At 35.2% G+C, this 19,774-nt stretch overlaps 2 protein-coding genes across 3 annotated transcripts; both read right to left on the bottom strand.

Annotated features, from left to right (window-relative positions):
* Positions 1-688: 688 nt before the first annotated feature.
* LOC127363986 (cerebellin-1-like) lies at positions 689-2,305 on the bottom strand. Its single transcript, XM_051401019.1, has 3 exons — positions 2,072-2,305; positions 1,705-1,833; positions 689-1,358 (listed from the first exon to the last, which is right to left on the bottom strand). The coding sequence occupies exons 1-3, from the start codon at positions 2,274-2,276 to the stop codon at positions 1,078-1,080; spliced, it is 615 nt and encodes a 204-aa protein (XP_051256979.1). The 5' UTR covers positions 2,277-2,305; the 3' UTR covers positions 689-1,077.
* Positions 2,306-12,138: 9,833 nt separating this feature from the next.
* Positions 12,139-15,166, bottom strand: LOC127363982 (caprin-2). Of its 2 annotated transcripts, none has more exons than XM_051401013.1 (5): positions 15,057-15,166; positions 14,848-14,947; positions 13,988-14,116; positions 13,724-13,852; positions 12,139-12,744 (listed from the first exon to the last, which is right to left on the bottom strand). In XM_051401013.1, the coding sequence occupies exons 1-5, from the start codon at positions 15,150-15,152 to the stop codon at positions 12,464-12,466; spliced, it is 735 nt and encodes a 244-aa protein (XP_051256973.1). In that variant the 5' UTR covers positions 15,153-15,166; the 3' UTR covers positions 12,139-12,463. The 2 variants fall into 2 exon arrangements, with proteins under 2 accessions (XP_051256973.1, XP_051256974.1); XM_051401014.1 differs by having other exon boundaries at positions 14,854-14,947.
* Positions 15,167-19,774: the final 4,608 nt, after the last annotated feature.

The raw sequence follows: 19,774 nt of genomic DNA, 5'->3' as shown, positions 1-19,774 counted from the left end.
GCAGCAACATGATGGATTGGATTAACTGAAAGAGTAAACGATCACAACTGATTAGAAAGGGGAGAGAGAGAATTGTGAATAATTGAAAGTTAATGAGAAGGTCTTCCTGATTGAACTTATGCTGAGTTTCATGCACTTTTGCACTTAAGTGCGCATACAGCTGGTCCCCTTACTTAAATAAAAAAGGTCACACATTAGTAATATCAGTCAAGCTTTATCCTTCACTGCACAACAGATCGGGTTAAAACTGATGTGAAAATTTTTTTTTTTAAATTTAAAGTTAGGCTTGATGGCTGCACTAGGGCAAATGTGACAGGGAACTGACTATAGATTTCTTAATCTGGGGATGAAAATCTATACAGCAATCTTGACTGAGAACCTTGCCCATTAGTTTTTGAGATGGGGGGGTGTTGTGACACTGTGCGTGTGACTAAAATCAGCCTTTGGTCAGAATGAAAACCTAAACCAAATCTGATGTAGTAAAATAACTTGTTGGACGACCATCTAAGGTCCTGCTGTTAGAGGGGCGACAACTGACTGTATCATTGAAAGCACCTCCTGTTTAATCTTTCTGTCATACCTCTCTAAAACCCTACAACCAAACAACATGGTGAGGACAATCTCTGCTTTTAATTAATTGTAAATCATAAATAATAAAAAGTAAAGGAAGCAATAGATAAGACTGATCTCATTTGTAGATTATTTATTTAATAAGAAGCAGCATTCTGTTTGATCAGATTGTAAAATATAATGCATTTATGTTTTCGATCTCAAATGTTTACATTCATTGGATAACAGAAATACAGTGCATTGATTCCCACATTTAAGTGAACAGAAAAACCACTGAATGGTAGTCAGTTTCTGAAACATGGGTGTTTGTAGGCATTAACACATATACATTTCATTCACATGAATACATTTCTCACTGTGTTTGGTTAATCATCCATTTCAATCAATATGCTGCCATCAAGTCATAGTTTTAACATTTGAATATTTAAATTTGACATTTCTAGAGATGCATATAGTATTCATTCTTTATCCCAAGAAAGTGGTAAATTATTGTGAAGGCATCCATTATCACATTTGAGAGACCAGAAAGCCACTGAAAGTTGTAGTTGTGGGGCATCCCCAAACATGTGTATTTATATGCATGTTTACATAGACGTTGTCTCCTGGCTGTAGCTCCAGGAACACTGCGTTTCCTCCATTATCAGCTGTGTCTGATATTGACGGGTGATCATGAGTCTCAGCCATTATGTGATTGTTCTTGTACAGAAACAGCCTTACCCGATGTTTTCCTCCAGCATGATAAAATATGCTAAAGTGATAAACACCTGCAACAGGTGCGATGAAGTGACCTGTGGAGAACACAGGGGTTACATTTCTTTCTTCATTTTTTAATTACAACTGAGAACTCAAGCCAAAAATCATCCTCAGTCTTCATTTAATGTGTTTTTCCTTTCTTGCCTTACATAACCACACACACAAATATATATATAGATTTCTTTCTTTTTTTCAGTCTCTGAAAATAACTACATTGCAGACATTCATACAGACACACAAACACAAGCCAATTCTCATCATGATTGATTTTTTATCATATTTATTTATATCTCCCTTTATTCCTCAATCATTGCATCCATTAACACTTTGTGTAAAAAATCTTAATACTGATACAAAAGTAAACATGAAGGTGAGTTTTACCTGAGAATTGGTTGTAGGCATTACCAATGTTTGTAATCACTCTTCTGTAGATTAAAGTTGTTTCTGTGTTGAATGGTCCAATGGCTCTATCTCCTTCTGTAGCTGCACTGAATATCACCTTGGTTCTTTCTGTGTGGAACAAAACATTCTGATCACATCACTTTGTAAAATATATCCAGAGTCCTCTAATGAAAAAGCATCAGTTGTTAAAGACCTCTGGCAAGTATGTGAATATAACATGTTAGTGAGGAGACATGTCCTATCATCCTTACATATTTTGTTGTTTAGGTTGCAGGATTTTTTTTAATCATGCACATTCCATCACAATACACAAAATGCTTAATTAAGTCATCCAATTTTGCTTTACCTTTGTTCCTCAGTTCCAGCATCTGGTTTTCACTGTCCTTCAGCCTGGTTTCTAAAGCTCCAAGTTTTTCTCCTATGGCAACAAACTCTCTGATATGGTCACACATATCGGGATGGTATGACTGTATTTCAGTAGCATTGCCATCATCCTGGGCCAAAATCGAGCCACAGAAAAGCAAAACAAACCATAAAATGGTGAAATTCATCTTCCAGGTTGATTCAAAATCACAGTCACCTAAACTCTGACTGATGCGATCCTGCTGGCTGCTTTTATGTTGTTTGATGATGACTAGTTAATTTTTAACATGCCATTAACTCAGAAAACAGATTTACAGTAAGGGATGAGACAAATAACACTGCTCTGTTATTTTTTCACTATTTGGGTAGTGTTAGTGTCAAATCAACCTTGAAGAAATGTTAAAATTTAAGGTAACACTTTATAATGAGTACACACTATTAAGCATTAGTTAAGCATGAATAAATAATGAATTCATCATTTATAACGCATGAATACACATTAGTATGTAGTTTATAAACACAGTTAAAAATGTTTTATTTATCATTGATAAGCACATTAGTTATGGATTAGTAAATACTGAATTCATCATTTATAAAGCATGATTCTGCTGTAAATAGTCATTACTATGTGGTTTATAATCGCAGTTATAAAATATAAATGCTATAAATGTTTTACTCTTCATTGTACTGTACATTTCTGCATGCACTTGCACATCCACTATTCAGACATGTATTAATGATTAGTGACTGTGTTAGCAGATGTTCTATAAAACTCACAACAAATTCATTTTCTAATGATGGCCTATAAACAGTGATTAATGCAGGAATTCACAGTTACAAAGCACTTACTACTGGCTTATTAAGCATTTACAAATGAGATATAAAGGCTGGCAATGCCTCAAGACTCACAAAATGTTCAGTTATCATAACAGACGAAGGAGAGACACAACACAAAGGGATATAGAACATATTGTATTGATATTTACTGCAACTTCCCAACATATTGTATGAAGACGAACAAGGGTGGTTTATGAAGACATGCTATTGTTGTGATCTTATCTGTTTGGGACGTGTACATTGAGCTTGCAATCCCGCTCTCGGCACGTCATCAACGTGCTGAGAGCGGGATGTTACGTCATATTTACGTTAACTCTCAGAAGTTTCTGACAGTGCAGCCAAGGGGAGCATGGAGAAGCACATTGGAGTCGGCTCGGCGGCCGTCAGCGGCTCTAGTGGTGAGTATGTGTCTTTGTTTGGTAGCACACATTATGGTTGAAAGCTAACTTAACTTAACTAATGCTTAATAGTGTGTACTCATTATAAAGTGTTACCAAATTTAATTTTAACCAAAGGCACAAGTTTGAGAATTGTCAATAGTCCCCCCTCTCCACCTACCAACCACATGATATGTCTTGGGAAAGTCAGATCACAAAATACAGTCATTATTCTCATACAGTTTACGTGATTCATGCAAGTAATCATTGTCCTCTGTGTAACTGTGGGAAGCTTTTTTAGGTGATTCACACAAGTAATCATTGTCCCCTGTGTAAAGCTTTCATTTAACATTAGGAATTCAGAGCACTATGCGCAAACAAAGTGTAACTAAATGCTTAACTTATTTAACCGAGATTAAGTCACACAGAGTTCATTTCAACACTTTTTACAGGTTTATGTAGCTCCACTCTTCAGAGTTACCCTTTTAAAATAGTTAAACACGATGCCAGAATTCCTTCTTAACTCACACAACAGAGTTACAGTAACACTAAGGGATAAGACAAATAACACTGCTGAAGAAATCTTCAAATGTTAAAATGATGTTTAAAAATAATTATTTTTTGCCTTATACCCTTGCAATCATTCATACAGTTGAATCAAAACATTGTGAATTAAGGTGTAATGTACAAACTTTCATCTGAATCACTGTATGAGCTTTGAAAATCAAACGGTTTATAAAATTTAAGTGCAAAATTTTTTTTATAAACATTTCCTTAATACCCTGAATGCATGATGGTCATCCCTGTGAATGATGTCACTTATTTGACAAAAGACAGGCAGGGATGTTTTCTTCCATTGCACTAGAAATAAGTCCAGCCTGATACATTCTAAGCATTCAGTGTGTAAGGGATCAGCCAACACTCTAAAATAAACCAACATTGACTGATGGATGGGAAGCAAACAGTTGACTCTCATGTCAAGGTCTAATGTTTTGCTGACCCACCCAACCAGCCCAACATCCTCTCTCTGCAGACGTTGTCTCTATAATAACGTCACTCCAAGCCCTCCTTTGGTCCCAACAGCAAAGAGTCACAATTTCACCACTAGTGGTTTTAGACTGCAGGCAATCTCCTGTACTGATGTGTCATTCATGGCCAATCTATCTGAATCTATATATATTTGAATTTGTTCAAAACAAAACAAACAAAACAACATTTTTGAATTATTGCTTTTCTTCTGCATTCAAGTGACATAAAAATAACACAGAACGTAGTATGATCGTCATTTCCCAATACTATATTTGCATGTGCATGTAATTGCACATACAGTAAAGCAAACAGTGAACTGAGAAAGCGTCGCATAAATGCACATTTGTTAATTTTTTGGCACTTTGAAGCAAAACCAAATGGTGTTTAAAATTAATATTTCAGTCTATACTGAACATATTGATCTAAAAACTGTGTAACATCACAGAGTTGGAAAATATATTGCAAATCGTGTACTTAAATTCTTTCAAAAATTACCACGCGGTACTCCCAAGAATTGTGGCCTTCACTATTATTTACAGTAATGTTGCTATGGAGCTCTTTGCGATACAGAATACAGGTGGTACACAAACTCGAAAACAAAATGGTTTCAATGCTTGAGCCTTTTAATGATTCATTATACACAATCGAAGAAAGACATATCACTGCAGAATAAAGTTGTGCATAACCATTCAATGTTCTCAACAGCACAAGGCCTAAGAAGCAGCTCCTGTTTATGTAACTTGTCTCTTCTTTCCTTAAGCAGCATTACAGCGATAGCAAAGAAATTCAGATTTGATGTGAGATATAGAGCCTTCAGGTTATGTATGAGACAGATGACACATAGACAGATGAGTGCATATACACACAGTAGACACAAACAAACATCCTCCACCATCTTTACTTTTGACACATCCTTCATGCCTCTGTGTTTGTCCAGGAATCAGCAGGATGTCATGGTACAGACATATCCGTAACTGTCTAATAAATCCCAGTATGTTTTTCCTGTGAGAACCAAAGATAGAGGACTTAGCATGACACAAATCAAGACCTGACACAGTAATGAGACATTAATGTTCTCTTTTTTTTTGTTTGAATCCATGATTTGTTCTTATTTGATTAGTACCCATTGATTTCTGGGATTCGCCAAGGGTTTCTTATTTTTGCTTTTCTCTTTGGTAAGAAAACATTTTATGAGTGGTCAGGAGCCCATCACATCTAGTTTTCACAGTCCACACATTGTTTGTGTAGGAACATGTCCCTCGTCTCCTCATCACAAGAGACCCTTTATTGGTCTCCTAATTCAACAACCATCATATTATTTTGATTCTTTCCCATCAGGAGGGTCCGCAAAGGTTCTTTTTTTTTGGCCTTTTGACCCAGGAGGGGAGGTGAGACTTTGGCGCTGAGAAGTCTCCTGCCAAGGGAGTCTTTTTCTTTTCAGATTCACAGATGGGATCTCTAGGTCTCAATCTTCCTATCCTCTTTCACAGAACAATGACTCCTCCACAGATCAGAATGACACTCGAGACCCAGGTTCTGGATCCAAGCATCTGGAGTTAGGAAACTGTTGTTTTCTTACAAGAGATGTGTGATAATTTAAATGCCTTTTTAGTTTTAAATCAGGATAGGAGGGCCATGAAATGTGTTTGCATCTCCTTTTGATCTAATAGACTCACCCCAGAAGAGAAAAGACCCTGCAATTCACATCTGGCACCCTGTTACTCCTTTCCCCCCCTTTAAGGTGATTTGTGAGATGTCCATTTGCTAGCCATGACATTCCAATCTAGATAGCAGTAACAACATTTGCACTGATACAGATTTAGTTCTGTGGGAGTATTGAGGTAAAATTTCATCTTCTCAAAATTAACAGATTGCCATCCAGCAGGAGAAGGTCGCAAATATAATGTTTTTCTGGTGTTTCTATCCTCAGGTTGAACCAAATTACAGATCATTTGTTTAAAATGTCTGAATGTTTGGTGGAGCCACAGTGCCAACCTTTTGGTAAATTCTGGTATAGTTGTAAGGGGATCTTCAAAACGGACTTTGTTTTATAATTATGTATTATTCCAAATAGTAAATGTCTGACACATATTTTTATAACAAGGATTAAGTTAGCACTACACGAAATATGAACAATCCATCAGTGCTGCTTTATATGCGTGTTTTATTTTATAAACCAGCTCTTATGTTATGTTATGTTAAAAACATGTGAACTATGTATTAAGTCATGGTGGGTTCTGTGGACGGTGAATCATGATCTCGACACTTTAAAAGACGATAGATAAGAACAGTTAATAAATCACCAGAGGAAGTGACGCGCGTGGTCAGCTCCTCTCCAGTTCCGCCTTCAGACTAAAATATATAAGGGACAGACTCCGGTCTCTCTCTCTCTTCTGTTCTTCTTAAATTTTCGTCCTTCTAAGAGTGTTGGATCCACTCGTTATTTACTCTCGTTATTACTTTTAATTTCCGTACTTTACTCCGTTTTGCGACACGTGTTGAATTTTTCCTCAAGTGATAACTTGCGGTGCTGAAGTACTTTTCTAAGTACTTTTATTTTGAAAGCTCAAACAAGAACAAACTTAATTCTTTTTATACTTTTTGTAGTCTTATATATATATATATATATATATATATAGTATATATATATATAGTATAACAGTATTGTCGCCTGATTCACAGAAAGTAAATTTAATTTAATTCTTGGATTTAGTGACGACGGAAGATTCGGCCGGCCAGCGTTTCATCCTACAGTTATTTTAGACAAGAAGTTGAATTAGTTACAATCAAAGCTGAAGACCAACCACTCTAAGACATTTATCATCAGCCAGAAGGACGTCACAGTAGTTGACTGCTCAAGAAGGCGTACAAACGTTTCCAGCCGAACAAAGATTTGTTACATTTGTTTGCATTATCATTTCATACTATTTACTCTGCATTAGTTTAGTTAATAAACATATATAACCGTATGTCCTTGTCGGTGCAGGTTTGATTTGATGTGGAAAATCGATGAATCCGTGTAAAAGAAATCACTACTTCAGAATATGAGATTGAATATAGATTTTGAAATTGAATAAATTGATTTGAAATTGATTTGATTAGATTTTACTTTAAGAGTGTATTATTAATCACCAGTGATTAATTACCTTTATTATTAAGTAGTGTAACTCCTACATTTGTGCAAAGAAACATAAGTTTTAAGTCTGAGGAATTTTAAAAAACACATTAATTATAATTAGATATAATATATAATATATTTATTACATGTTTTTTAGATTGTATGTTTATGAGTAATTATATTGATGGAATTATCTATCTATTCATCTATCTATCTATTTCTCTTTCCATCTCTCCAATTCTTGTATTTGCACAAGGCCGGCCCTTATATAGTAGGTGGAGTCATTTAAATTAAATACCTCTCAGACCTTTTCCAATTTACCTGTTGTGCATCAAAGTCTCCAATCCACACTTGTCCACTGTATACCAAAGCCCCAATCTCTTCGATGGACATACCCTGCACAGAGGCTGGGTATGGACGCAAGGCCTCACAGCAAATCTACAGTGGGGATAGACAGACAGTACAGAGTCAGGAAACTCGAATTGCAAATTATGCAATGCAATGTTTGTTAGTCAATACAAGCAAAATAAACATAGTGACTGAAGAACCGTTCTGCACTCAAATCATCAGGATTACCTCCATCTCCCAACTGCTGAATGTTTGAAAGTTGTGATGACAGAATTCTTTGCACGTTAATGGATCACTGGGACCGTGATGATTTCCTGAAGGCAAATAAAAAAGTGAGGGTAATGGTAACTGTAGTGATACTCAGGAAGAAAGAAAAACACACATCTACTGACCATTTGTAGGTGCAGCTGTCCCATTTCCACTCTTTGAATCTGGAATAGTAATACAGTAGCAGTTATTGACTTTGGCTGTCAGGTTATTTAGTATCTAGACAAATGAATAGGGTTTTTCTCTTTCTGTAGATGATATCCAAGTGTCATACAAGCAGGCATAACAAAGTGTAATGCTGTTTAGTAAAAATCAAAAGAAAATTCAACTCACTTTCTTCATTTGTTGATTCTGTCCCAGATATGTCATCTGAAAGATATGGATACATTGACACATCAGTGTCATTCTTTTAAATTAAATTGGTACATAAAAAGACACTATACCTACTTATAAGTTATTTCTTATATCAAAATTTTAATTCTACTAATTCTCCACCTATTTAAGGGTTTACTCACAAACTTTCTGCTCACCTTTTCCTTCTCTTTTACCCACATGCAAACACCTACACCCCTCTCTGTCTCTCTCTGCACACAAACCAGCTTGTTCGTGTTCTTGGTCTCAGGCTCAGCCACGTGTTTTACATATTGCAGGTTTCAGCAAACATTGTAAACTATGTGCAGCAAGTTTATTTTTGCAACACGAATTATTAAAATATTTGGTAAGTTACTACTTCCAACTTCAAAACATGCCTGTTCACAGGTTATTGGTGCTCTATGTTAGTTTGTAGAATCATGTTAACAGCAGGTCTTTCTTTCATTTCTCTTTCTTTGCACTCACCTCCTGATCCGCTCACCTCATCCTCATCTGTAAAATGAGCTGCAAAGTTTGACACAACAGTGAGTGACCTTTTTTTTAGCTCATGTAATTGCATATTACAAAGTACAATGTTCATAACAAATGTGATGCACTTTAATAAAAATCTGAAGAAAAATGTACTTACTTTCTTCAGTTGGTATTTCTGTTGCAGGAGCGGCCTCTGATTATGGAAGAGATTGACAGTTTAACACAAGCGGAAGTGACTTTTGTTAATTTGTTTTTTTCTCAGTGTGCAGATATTTTTATGAAAAATGCACTTACCTTTTTGAATAGTTGTTTCTGTCCCAGGAGCGGTCTCTGAGTCTGCAAGAGGTAGACAGTTTAACACAACAGTGAGTGACAGTTTTTTGCTTTTTAAAAAGCACATAACAAAGTAAAATGTTCATCACAAATGTGATGCGCTTTAATACAAATCTGAAGAAGAATGCATCCATTTAGGCCTAATCTGGACAAAGATGTTCCTCCTCCTTCTGAAGATCAGTCTCACACACCAGTATGTGACACCATCAATTTTTTTTCCTGTTCTTTCCCCAGTGTTTATATTTTATTATAATACAAATCTGAAGAAAAATGCACTTACTTTCTTTAATTGTTTCTTCTGTTACAGGAGCGGTCTCTGAGCCTGGAAGAGGTAGACAATTTAACATGAGAGGAAGTGACTTTTGTTAATCGGTTCTTTCCTCAGTGTGTATATTTTATCATAATACAAATCTGAAGAAAAATGCTCTTACTTTGTTCAGTCAGTATTTCTGTCACAGGAGCGGTCTCTGAGTCTGGAAGAGATGGATGTTTTAACACAACAGTGAGTGAGTTTTTTGCTTATTGAAAAGCACATAACAAAGTAAAATGTTCATCACAAATGTGATGCGCTTTAATAAAAATCTGAAGAAGAATGCATCCATTTAGGCCTAATCTGGACAAAGATTTTCCTCCTTCTTCTGAAGATCAGTCTCACACACCAGCAAGTGACACCATCAAGTTTTTTCCTGTTCTTTCCCCAGTGTGTATATTTTATTATGATACAAATCTGTAGAACAATGCACTTACTTTCTTGAATTGTTGCTTCTGTTGAGTCTGGAAGAGCTGGACAGTTTGACACAACAAGAAGTGACATTTGTTGCTTGTGTGTGTGCAAACTCTCTATCTCTATATTTTCTTTCTTAAACACAATATTCACAGTACTCATACACAAACACTGCCTAAATACTCACGAGCAGCCCTAGTCAGAGCCATCATGGCAACAACAAGTACAGACACAGCTAGCATCTTCATGGTGAGTTGGAGTTGCTGCAGATGTCAAAGATGATGACCTTCAATAAAAACAAAGATATATTAATCAGACCTGTACTGGGAGAAACTATGACGGTTAGTGACAGTTAGTCAACTTAATAAATAAAGGACAGAAAATAATACACGTTAGTCACAAACCTGTTGCAGAATTGTCTTCTTTGTCAGTGTCTGAGGTTTTGAACAGGAGAAAGTCTGTCTCTTATATACATTTGCTTGTGCAATCCTGCCATCCCAGAACCAGGAACTGAGGATACACCCATGGACAACGAACTCACAAAATGCAAATATGAATAAACATAACGCTGTTTTCTGTATTTGTTTAGTGACAGAGTATGCTGAGTCTCGTATAGCAAAAACTGATCAGGTATCAATATCCAAAGAAGGATTTCCCACTCTTCCAGTTCATTCAGGAACAGAAGTACTATCAACAATTTTAGAATTTAGAATTTAAGTTTAGTAACATAACTGAGAACATAGTTAACAATTGAAATGGATTAAATTTAACAAAATAAAAGAACAATTACAATATTGGACAAGATCTATAGATAGTCAACAAATGAAGTTGAAAAGTGCATTAAAGCAGATTTTTATGAGAGAAATGCAAGGGAAGTCTGACATTCATCTATATCTGTTTATTTTCTTTATTGCTTCCACAAGTCTAGAAAGAAAGACACATGAATAATTGGTTAATGCCTGTCATACATACTATAACTGTGACAAAAGTCTGTTCACCAAATTAAATGTTTCGAGCAAGCTGTCATGCATCACAGTTCAACTAAGTTTATTGCTCTAAACTTAAGTTTAATTATTTATTTCCCTAGACCTAGGTTACAAGAGAAAGTGATTATTATTAAGACAATAATTTACATCAGATCATGTTGTAACACAATTACTTGCGTTTCTGTGATGTTATTACTTTTTCAAAGACAAGTTCTTTAAGGGACATTTTAAAAGTAATACATTACATTACAGTTGCTGGCCTTGTTGTTTTATATGAATTTAAACATCCCCTTTATTTAAAATAAAAACAACATTTTTAAAATGTATTTTGTTTAGTGCAAAATGATTGCAAAGGTCAAAGGTTCAAAGTGTGCAACAGTATATAAGTTACAAGTATACAGTTATTATCTTGTGCGCGTTACTTATCTTATGGCTTCATAGGCTTGTTTGCTGATTTCTCCACTTGTTTGAAACATTGCTTGTTCTTGCTTTATTTAAGCAGTAAATTTGCTCTGTCTTTGGTGGGTGAGCTGGATGATAAGCTAGTTGAGAAAGATCTTTCTGTTATTCGCCCATTTTACTGAAGTGTCCATGCCCCTCTAAACACATCTGGCGGACATTCGATTTGAGCAGAGCAGGAATTTCTGGTATACATTCGAGGTGAAAATAAAACTTGATAAGCTGAGTTCTCTCCATTATATGACAGCTGTGTGCATCTGAGCCGTTAGCGATGCATATGAATTTATAGTAAATTATCTTGTGCCCACAAGCTAAATAAATTGAGCCCACAAGATAAAATATTTCCTTTGGGGACTTTAGGGGCTCCGTATAAATCTATATGTAAACTGAAGTGATTCACGCTGGCTTGGCACGCGGGGTGCTGTTTATTGCCCTACTGTTGTCTCGCACACTATGTGTCCTTTATGTGTCTTTTAAGGTTTGTTGTAACTGTAATGGGGTCGAATCATTGGTGGAACACACATTTGAAATTAAATTATTTCTCACTTTAATTTATTGATAATTGTTTGTTCCATTTTTTATGATCTATTTATATAGCTAGAGTTTTGAAGTTTTCATTTTGTAAAATATGCAAATAAAAGGATTGAGAATTAGTTTCATAAAGAAATAGCAAACCACACCACTTTTACATTCTCATTTTTTAGGGTTTCATAAAAAACATTTCAAAAATTATTTTAAGATGCAACAGAAGAGTTTGACTTTATTGTTTTTGAAGAGAAAAACAAGATAAGTAGATACTTGATAATTAACAAGTATAAGATCTCAGATGAGGCATTATTATTTAATTCTGATCTACCTGTCCAGATAACACAATGTAACATAGTCTGTAATCTGTTTAATAGTTACTTGTACAAATCCAAGTTGTAGAAAGGGCACTTAAAGCAGCTGTAATAATAGGAATCAATTAAAAGTGAATAATCATAATTTCAGATTTGTTAAAAGAAATTAGAAATTATAACTGTATTGAGAAATAAATTCTATCTTTATTCACTGTTCAAACCTGACTGACCAGAAAACCACTAAAGGTGGTACCGAAATTGCTTCCCCAAACATGTGTATTTGCACGTAAGCGCACATACACACAGTCCCCTTGCTTCAGCTGCAAGAACACTGCATTGCCACCGTTATCAGCCCCGTCATGTGATGTTGCGTGATCAGAGGTTGTCACAACCACCTCGTTGTTCTTCATGAGGGTTAGATAAGCTGGCCGTGATCCTCCAGCATGATAAAACAGGGTGAAGTAGTAAATGCCTGGAACAGGTGCAATGAAGGTACCTGTGGAAACAGCATTTTATTCCAACATCTGACACAGCTTAATGGAAGTCCTTGAATCCTTTTCAGAGAGTCTTTTCAGACCTTGATGGAATACACTGACAGTGCTCTCTCTATTTACATAATGTCGTAATCACATCTTTCTTATCATAGAATCAACACAATACATGTTTAAAATAAAAAAAATATTAAAGTGACAAATAGTTGGAATCAGTTCATTTACAGATCACTGATTTCCTAAAATTCATGCTATATATCACAGTAAACATTAATTTACTCAATTTCAAAATGCATGTCTGGTTGCTCTAGAAACAGACTTCTAGGGCTCTTATTCTCAGAGAAACGTCAGAATTTCAATCAAAAATGGGAAAGTCATTATTTTGCAGGTATTTGGTCAGAAACTAAAGACCAATTGATAATCGCCCTAGTTGAAAAGTTAAGGGATCCACATTATTACAGTTTATCTTCTGGGGACTGAATCTCTGAACCTCATTTCATAGCAATCCACCCAATAGTTGTCGAGATATATAATTACAGTACTAAAAACTCAACATCATAGTGGTCCCAGAGGAAAAGTCAGTGGATAATGAAATTAATCTATCATTACCAGGTTCCCGAAGTCTCTCATACAAACATTTTGGGAAGCTGAGAATGAGACTCAACAATCAACTGTCTTCAAGCTTCCAACCCAAATCCTATTTATATCTTTCTTGGCTCTGATTGGTTATTTTTGTCTAGGCCTGGTGGGTTCCTGTAAATGCCACTAGGAGAGCTAGAACAAGTGCAGATTATCTGTCTCATGTACTACTGTCAGAACACAGTGAATATTTCAGCAATAATGACCAAAACTTATTTTTATAAAAGTTACCTACTGCAGCTTTAACGTATAGCCTACAGTTATTTTATTTTTGATTTGGCATATTTTCGCATTTTACATATTTATTTGTATATTAAGAAATGTATAAAAAAATTATGTACTCACCAGTGGATTGACTGTAGGCATTGCCAATGTTTGATTTAACTACTTTGTAGACTAAAGTTGTATCTGTTCTGAAGGGTCCAATGGTTCCTCTCTGATCTGTTGCTGCACTGAACACTACCACGGTTCTTTCTGTGTAAGGCAAAACATTGTGATCACATCATTTTGTAAATGTACTTCTACACTGGTATATTGTGTTTATTCTGATACGCAAAAGAATTCTCCACTGAAGTCCTAAAATTAATCAGGGCAAAAGTTTCACTTTACCTTTTTTCTTCAGTTCAAGAATCTGGTTTTCACTTTCCTTCAGCTTGGTTTCACTGTCTGTCAGTCTGGTTTCCATAACTCTCTGTTTTTCTTTCATGGCACCAAACTCTTTCAGGAAATCACACGAGTCTGAAAAGCATGACTAGCATCACTAGTTCTTTCTGTTTCTGGAACATTAACATCATCCTCAGCCAAAATTAGGCTGCAGTATAGCAGCATAGACAATACAATGGTAAAATTCATCTTCCAAGTTGATTCAGTGTCGTTCAGTCACCTAAACTCTGACTGATATGATCCCTAGCAAGCAGCTGTATTTATCAACAGTTTTCCAAAAATGCCCAGCTTTCATTTACATTATACATTGGACACTTTATCAATAATGGATTCTTCAATTTTAATGGCTATTGTGTTAGGTAATCTTGTTTTCAAATTCTAGGACTATTTAAACAATATCAATATAAAATCTGCTTTTCAATAGCATACATACATACACAATAAAGCAGCCCACTTCATGACATAAACCAATGATTAATTCTATATGGGTTTTGTTTCCACTTTTTCATACACATTTAAAATCTTTAAAAACTTTTTTTAAATCTCTTTTGTCGAAAATATTTGTTATATCTATCCTCTGAGGGTGCAGACATGCATTTTTGTCGTCTTATAAATGTGAGGAAAAATCCACCCCCAACTTTCTTGAATTTTTGATTCTGTCTCAGGACCGCCCTCTGCATTTGGAAGAGATAGACAGTTTGAAACAACAGTAAGTGACTTTTGTTGAAAAAAATAGAAAACTCTCTATGTTTCTCTTAAACACAATATTCAGAGAACTCATACACAAACACTGCCTAAACACTCACACTCACCAGCACCATGAGTCAGAGCCATCATGGCAACAACAAGTACAGACACAGCTAGCATCTTCATGGTGAAGTTGATGCAGATGTCTAAGATGATGACCTTCAATTAAAAGAAACAGACGTGTTAATAAGACGTGTATTGGTAGAAACTATGACTAGAGACTGTCAACCCATTAGATAAAGGACAGACAATAATAAACAATACAGACCTGTTGCAGAATTATCTTCTCTTCTTCCTTCTCAATGTCAGTCTGGGGTACTGAACAGGAGAAAGTCTGGCTCTTATATACAGTTCCTTGTGCCATCCTGCCATCCCAGAATCAGGAACTAAGGATCCACATCCTGACAATGAACACACAAAATGCAAACAGGAATGCACCTGACAGCATTTTCAAACATAATTTCTGTATTTGTCTAGTAACAGAGTTGGCTGAGTCCAGTGAAGCAAAAATGTCCTACCCTTCCAGTTCCTTCAGGAAGACACACAAGAGGCTGTACATGTTTATTAAGATAATTGAGAACATAGTTAGCCATTTAAATGGATTGAATTTAGTAAATTAAAAGAATATTTGCCAAAACAGCTGAATATTTCCTCATATCTAAGTCACTTGTGGGGCAGTAATCAACCAGGAGCAGGATTAAAAAAACAGTCCTGCACTGCGCTGTATTGGGGACTTCACTTCCTCTTTTCAATACATCATTCCCACCAGACTGGACAATAAACTGTGAGGCCAACAACCTCTTACTGAACATCACCAAAACTAGTTCTGGATTTTGAATGAATGCAACAGAGGAACTACACACCCCTGAGGATCAACAGGATACTTGGACTGTGCATAAGACTCCCCCAATCTGCAGTGCAAAACCAGAGATGCTACAACTACAATGGGTCTCCATCACCCCAGCAATAGACTATTCAAGCTCAGGGGAAATCCCTTGGTTTGGTGAGTCACTGTGGAGAGATATGATTGGACTGTTTCTTTTCTTAATCTCTTCCACTAGTCTAAAAAAAAAGACACAGAATGAACTGTCTAATGCCTTTCATACATACTATAACTGTGGCAAAATTAATTGTTTCAAGCAAGCTGTTGTGCATAACAGACGTTTATTGCAATTATATATTCATATATATATGATTTCACAGCAATATTTACTGTACATGTGAACATATAATCAGAATAAACTGTCATGTAGATGAGAAATACTGCTGTGTCCTCTCTGTGTTTGTGATTCTTCTGTTGGTTCAGTAAGACTGATATCCCCTGAGTTCCCATTAACTTAGGAGTGGTTTTCTTTGTTTGGTAATAGATCTGATATGTGTTTGTCATTCTTCTGTTTGTTCAGTAAGACTGATATCCCCTGAGTTCCCATGAATTTAGGAGTGGTTTTAATTGTTGGTAATAGATCTGATCTGTGTTTGCTACATGAGCAAATTATATAATTCAAGGATTCAAGGTTACTTTATTGTCATTTACAATGCAGGGTTGTATAAGTGAATTCAGTTTCCTTTATGCTGATTGTAAAACAAATAAAAATGAATTAATTAGTCATAAAAAAATACAAGGGCTGAGGAAGAGTTTAGCAGTCTGAGAGAAGAAGCTGTCGTCCTCAGATATTATAAAAACCATCAACTGATAAAAAAAATTTAAAACAGTGTAAAAATACATAATATGAAATATAATACAATTCAATTCAATTCAATTCAATTTTATTTGTATAGCGCCAATTCATAACTTAAGTTATCTCAGGACACTTTCCAAATAGAGCAGGTGTAGACCGAACTCCTTATAACATTAATTACAGGGTCCCAACAGTACCACCATAAGCAAGCACTTTGTGACAAAGGCAAGGAAAAACTGCCTGTTAAAAGGCAGAAACCTAGGACAGATCCTTCGGCTCTAGGTGGGTGGTCGTCTGTCTCGACCAGTTGGGGTGAAAGAGAGAGAAAGAGACAGACAGACAGACAGACAGACAGATATACAGACAGACAGGTGCACAGCAACAACAGTAGCAACAACTACACTAATAGTAGTGACTGATGATGATGAAGAACTTTTAGAATTCTAACAATCATGAAGATAAATATAAATTAAGTAAAATAATAAACAAAGTGTGTACAGCGTTATGGCCAGTGGTGTGGTTATATATAACATTGGTTTTAGAATGCTGTTTTTTTTTTTCAAACTTTCTCTCTCTGGAGACAATAAAGCTTACTTTGACTGTGCTTGAACTGTCAGTGCTCGGGTGTATCAGCCAAAATATGTGTAATTCAATCAGGGTGCCACTGAAGAGGAGCATGTATACTCAGCCAACATCACAAGATGACATAACTAGTGTGTCATTGTTTCAATTAATCTGTATTCATATTGTGATGTTGGCCGAGTACACATGCTCCTCTTCAGTGGCACAGTCAAGTTTTATAGTCTCCAGAGAGATTAAGTTTGAAACAACTGCATACTTAAACTAGTGTTATGGAAGAGTGAAACAGAACCCCACAAGTGTTTTAACACTATTTTAAACTTTTTTATCAATTGATGGTTTTTATAATATCTGAGGATGACAGCTCCTACCCTCAGACAGCAAAATGAATCCCTTAGCCCCTTTTTGTTTTTTTATGACTTACTAATACTTATTTTTTTACAAGTAACATAAAGAGAACTATATCATTTCACTACACAACCCTGCATTGTAAATGACAATAAAGTAACTTTGAATCCTTGAATGATATAATTTGCAGATATCTATTACCAAACAATGAAAACCTCTCCTAAATTCATGGGAACTCAGGGGATATCAGTCTTACTGTGCCAACACAAGAATTACAAACACAGAGAGGACACAGCAGTATTTCTCATCTACAGTTTATTCTGATTATATGTTCACATGTAAGTAAATATTGCTGTGAAATCATATACATATATATAAATATATAATAGCAAAAAAACTATGTGTCCCTGTTACAGCTTGCTTGAAACAATTACACAATCCAGTAACAATAACAACAATAACAACTACAAGTTTGTTACAAAGTTATAAATGTATTTGCTACATAATATAAATAGAGAGAGCACTTTGTGATGTAATCCACCCAGGTCCAAAACACTACCTAAACGGCATGCAAGGGGTCTTCTCGTTTCTCTCACTTGCTTCATTTCCTTGTGTCTTAGCTCCTCTCAGGGAGGAGGTGAAAGAGAAAGAGGTGAGGAGGAGAAACAAGGACGGAGGAGCTGAATCTCCCAAATTTAAAATCATTGCTTCCACAACGTCACAGCTGTATCTCCTGTCAAACTGGTACAAATGTCCACAGAACAATTTCAAAACCTTACAGTATTCATTTTGATATGTAAATTATTGTCCATTTTAGCAGCATTATTACTGTTGATCATTTAATATTCATTTTAAATAGACATATTTTAATACATGTACAGATCAGTGTTGTGTGTTGTGATTACTCTGGTTATGTAGCATATTATATATATATAATATCATAATTGTTATCTGCATAATAATACACCACCGCGCTGCATAAGAGTTTGTGTATATCGATTGTACTGTAAAATAAAAATGCTTCTTTGAGTGATGCGACAAGAGATAAAATCATCCAGTAAATTGTTATGTATCTATGTAGATCCCCATACAGACACTACAGAGTAAAAGCTGTGAGAATAAACAGTGTGAATTAAGCATGATCACATTTTCTTTTTAATATTATTGATTGCAATCATGCCAAAGGTACAAATAGGTATTGTCAGAGCACGCCACAATAAACAAACTTCCACGTAGGAGACACCGGTGTTTCCTTGCTCAGTGGTTTTCTGGTGGGTAGTTTTGTTGGGTTTAAACAGTGAACACTGAATAAAGATGATTAAATTGTAAAATGACTTGTCATTATAGTTACGATTTGAAATTCATTTGAACAGTTTTTGAGTATTCAAAAACGCTATATGTTCACTTTTAATTTAGTACATCAATATTAGGGCAGGTTTAAGTGTACTTTCTACAACTTGGATGTGTACAAGTAATTATTAAACAGATTATAGACTTTGTGTAATGTTGTGTTCAGTAGCTGGGAAAGTTTGAATTAATTATAACATCTCATCTGAGAGCTTATACTTGTTTTTCTCCTCAAACACAATAAAATCACCCATTTTTGTTGCATCATGAATTCATTTTTGGAACTGTTTTTGTGTTTTTCTATTAAATCCTAAAATGTGCAAAAGTGGATGTGTGGTTTGTTATTTTATTTCATTAAGAAAAAGCTGTATATGAATTACAATATAATGGATTATAATATAATATAAAGAAATAGAACAAACAACTATCAATAAGTTAAAGTGAGAATTGTATCAATATGAATCATTTGTAAATCTGTGTTTCCACCAATTATTCCAACTGCTGCATTACAGATTTACAACAGATGTTAAAGGACACATAAAGGTCACATTTTGTGTGTCTTAAGGCAACTGATAGAAAACAGTACCCTCTGCTGTGCCAAGCCGGTACAGGAGAGGTACTTCAATTTTCATACTGCACCAAAGTAATTTGCCTTGATAAGTTGGTGCATAACAATTAAATACAGAAAAATATCAAATAAAATTAAAATAGATACACTGGATAGAAAACTTTATGCACACTACGTCGATGACGTATTCCTTGTGATTAACCTTAATGTGGTCAAAGTTATCAGTTTACCTTATAAACAAAAAGAAGGGAAGAGAAAAACTGAAAAACTATGTTTAAACCCTTTCAAAAAAAAAAAAAAATCAAAAAAAAAAAAAAAAAAAAAAAAAATCCCCCTTTCTAAATTAAAAATTAAAAAAAAAAAAAAAAAGGGAATAAGGGGGGGGAAGAGGGGGTATGCAGACTATGCAGAAATATATGATGATTTAATTGCAAACATATATTAATATTTGATTGATAAAACCCC

Source organism: Dicentrarchus labrax, unplaced genomic scaffold (genome assembly GCF_905237075.1).
Source record: "Dicentrarchus labrax unplaced genomic scaffold, dlabrax2021, whole genome shotgun sequence".
In the NCBI taxonomy this organism is placed as follows: Eukaryota; Metazoa; Chordata; class Actinopteri; family Moronidae; genus Dicentrarchus; species Dicentrarchus labrax.
Note: the sequence above shows the minus strand (reverse complement) of the source record. Positions and strands in the feature narration are given on the sequence as shown.

What these genes read in the sequence shown, in the direction of transcription:
- LOC127363986 (XM_051401019.1), bottom strand. Translation starts at nt 2,276, where the DNA reads ATGAATTTCACCATTTTATGGTTTGTTTTGCTTTTCTGTGGCTCGATT. An exon ending in GCTGGAACTGAGGAACAAAG is followed by an intron (nt 1,834 to 2,071) that starts GTAAAGCAAAAT and finishes TGTTCCACACAG; the next exon opens with AAAGAACCAAGGTGATATTC. An exon ending in TGCCTACAACCAATTCTCAG is followed by an intron (nt 1,359 to 1,704) that starts GTAAAACTCACC and finishes TGTTCTCCACAG; the next exon opens with GTCACTTCATCGCACCTGTT.
- LOC127363982 (XM_051401013.1), bottom strand. Translation starts at nt 15,152, where the DNA reads ATGGCACAAGGAACTGTATATAAGAGCCAGACTTTCTCCTGTTCAGTA. An exon ending in AGAAGATAATTCTGCAACAG is followed by an intron (nt 14,948 to 15,056) that starts GTCTGTATTGTT and finishes TTTTAATTGAAG; the next exon opens with GTCATCATCTTAGACATCTG. An exon ending in TCTTGAACTGAAGAAAAAAG is followed by an intron (nt 13,853 to 13,987) that starts GTAAAGTGAAAC and finishes TGCCTTACACAG; the next exon opens with AAAGAACCGTGGTAGTGTTC.